Source organism: Cystoisospora suis (genome assembly GCF_002600585.1).
Source record: "Cystoisospora suis strain Wien I chromosome Unknown contig_9801, whole genome shotgun sequence".
NCBI classification, from domain to species: Eukaryota; Apicomplexa; class Conoidasida; order Eucoccidiorida; family Sarcocystidae; genus Cystoisospora; species Cystoisospora suis.
The window spans coordinates 1-2,697 of NW_027162575.1; the positions used below are offsets into that span (position 1 = coordinate 1).

The 2,697-nt window shown below is 45.1% G+C and overlaps 1 protein-coding gene across 1 annotated transcript; it reads right to left on the minus strand.

Moving 5' to 3' along the window:
- Window positions 1-181: 181 nt before the first annotated feature.
- Window positions 182-2,348, minus strand: CSUI_011119 (actin like protein alp1). The gene is made up of 3 exons (XM_068071220.1): window positions 2,233-2,348; window positions 1,323-1,377; window positions 182-731 (listed from the first exon to the last, which is right to left on the minus strand). The coding sequence occupies exons 1-3, from the start codon at window positions 2,290-2,292 to the stop codon at window positions 652-654; spliced, it is 195 nt and encodes a 64-aa protein (XP_067916804.1). The 5' UTR covers window positions 2,293-2,348; the 3' UTR covers window positions 182-651.
- Between the last annotated feature and the right edge of the window lie 349 nt (window positions 2,349-2,697).

The window sequence follows — 2,697 nt, forward strand, 5'->3', positions numbered from 1 at the left end:
ATAGAATAAAGAGAGATAGATAGAATAGATAGATAGATAGATAGATAGATAAATTAAAGATAGATAGATAAAATAAAGATAGATAGATAAAAAAAAGATAGATAGATAGATATAAAGATAGATAGATAGATAGGCACGGATGTACCCAATCACATATATACGATCATCATGTTCTTGTGTCTCAGAAGAGAAACCGAGAACGACAGTCCGGTTTAACTGACAAAAACAGTCGGAAGACAGGAACAGACGACTCGGAATAATACGCGGACAAAGAAAGGTCACAACAAACCGTGAACCTTTCAGGGATGCAGCAGGCTCGAACGAGAAGACAAAAGGGCGCTCTATGGACTCAGAGCATTCAGGAGAAAAACATAGCCACACAGGATAATATTTAATCGAACGGTCTGAGAGAACTTCAAAGGAAAGAAAAGGAACTAGATTACCTGTGTAAACACGCAGTGATAAGACCTTCTTCTATCAACTACAATCGAACTCCCTCTCATCCGTCCATTTGATAGTGTATGACGTAGCTAATATCCAGGGCTTGAAATAGAAAGCCACTACTCCTACTCCTAGTATTACTCATCACTGAATATCCCCACAGCACAAAAGCATGGGAATAACTTGGACGACTTCTCTTGCTTCCCTCACTTACGTGGTAACACCATCACGGAGGGTCAAGCCGTCTGGTAGATGATAAGTCTTCTCTAAATCTTCTCTGTTTTGATCTTCTGTTAACAGGTTCAGACGAACAGGACAATCGCATACACGGCCATGTTCATGCTGAAAAGCAGGAATCAGCCTATGCCTATGACTTCCATCGTCAAACTTTTCCGGACCCCCATAGGAGGGTGTATGTACACGTAAGAGATGTAAAAGCCACGAGCCATTCACGACACTGCCGCCACCTGATTCTACTTGATTCGGTACACTGCACGTAGGGATGAAGGTCATTATCATTATCATCCCCCCTCGTTCCAGGAAACTCTCAAGTGATTGTTGCATATCCCTCATCAGTAACCTGAAGGAAAGGACTGCTGCGGAGTCGGGCTCGGTGTCTATACAGAACAACAACGGTACATCTGTCCCGAGCGCCGGTCAAGACTCCTGATTCTAACAAGGCTCTCCGTGCCACTACTAAACCCATTGACTGGGCTTCACTATTTTCAATACCATGAATCTTTCATATCTTTCACATGTACACAAGGATACACACCCAGAGAGACCAAGAGAGCGAAGAAGACGAAGAAGCAACGGCACACACGTGTACGCAATATGGTGGACAGGCGCAGGCTATTTCACTGATACTGCAAGCGCCGTACCTGCGGGGTTCAACGAGCAAAAGCAGAGAGTTTCTTTGATCACACGAACATGCTCCTGAAAGGAAGGAAAAGAAGAGGCAGAGGTGGTTTTCATAGTGGCAAGCTTTCCCTTTGACAACAGAAACACATATGCTGCTCATGATGAGATTTTTGACAGAAAGCCAACACAAGGTGAAGGTACATATCAACGTCCTGTCTCTTCTGCATACAGTGAACCCAGCAGCAAGACACTCTCTGATCCACGAACATGTCCTACACATGTGCGATGACCGGCAGGTGTATCGACACCTGGAACGGGCCCATGGAGTAAGGGTCTCTAATTACGGTCTGGTTTCTTCTTACAGAAACTGCAACTCTCCACTTGTTCGAACAGGGGGAACAACAGTCACCTAATACCACCTAGCTAAAAAAAGAGCTGAATCTTCTTCACATCTCCTTTTTCTTCAATTTGAGTGTCTACGGCATCAAACATGTGCTCGCGCTTGTATCTTCTGTTCGACTGGGTCCCCATCCATACATACCTATGTCCGTCCGCAGTCCCCTCCTCCTCAGTACCAATGACTACTAGTGAAGCTTCCCACTGATTCAGACTCATCCCTGGTACCTGTACAGTGCCTAGAATATATAGAAATATATATATATATACACAGAAACACTTCCATGAACTCGACTTAGTATGTGGGAAAAAGCGTATAGGCGTGACCCATCAGCACGTGTACATACACGATTGTCCTACGTAGCCTGCAACAACTTTCACACAGTCCTGGGCAGAGATCAACTAGCGAAACAGACGAGAAAGAAAATACTCCTCGTATATGTCCACTCCCCATTCTCTGCGATCAGAAATTCTCTGAGTACGCAAAAGAAGGGAACATGTAAGAAGAGGCCGCACTATAGACTCGGGACGTACATAATCATCTCTGGTCGTCATGGGGTACCCCATATCACAAAGAATCTTCTGTAAATACATCTGTAACTCTTGGCCTCCAAAGTCGCTACGCTTAACTGAAGCCTTCTCCAAGTACCCTGAAAGAAGCAAACAACGGAAAAGCAAAAGCACACCTCTGCGAAAATCCTCCCCCACACACCAAGATATGCACCCCTTCTGTCTCTTTCTCTGCGAATGAGCCCTGCTTGTCCATGATGGGCAATGAGCTGTTGAGGTGGACACATGCACGAAACAGAAGAGACGGACTCAGCTAGATGCCGACACCGATAGACTGATCGCGGTCATGAGGAAAGTCTCCGGGGTGAGAAACGTAAGTGTAAACGTCCTTTCTAGGTGTCCGCAATATCCGAATGGCATACTGATCCTCTGTTACCCTACTGCTCCTCTTCCCCTTCATACCTGTTGAGCATAGATAGATAGATAGAT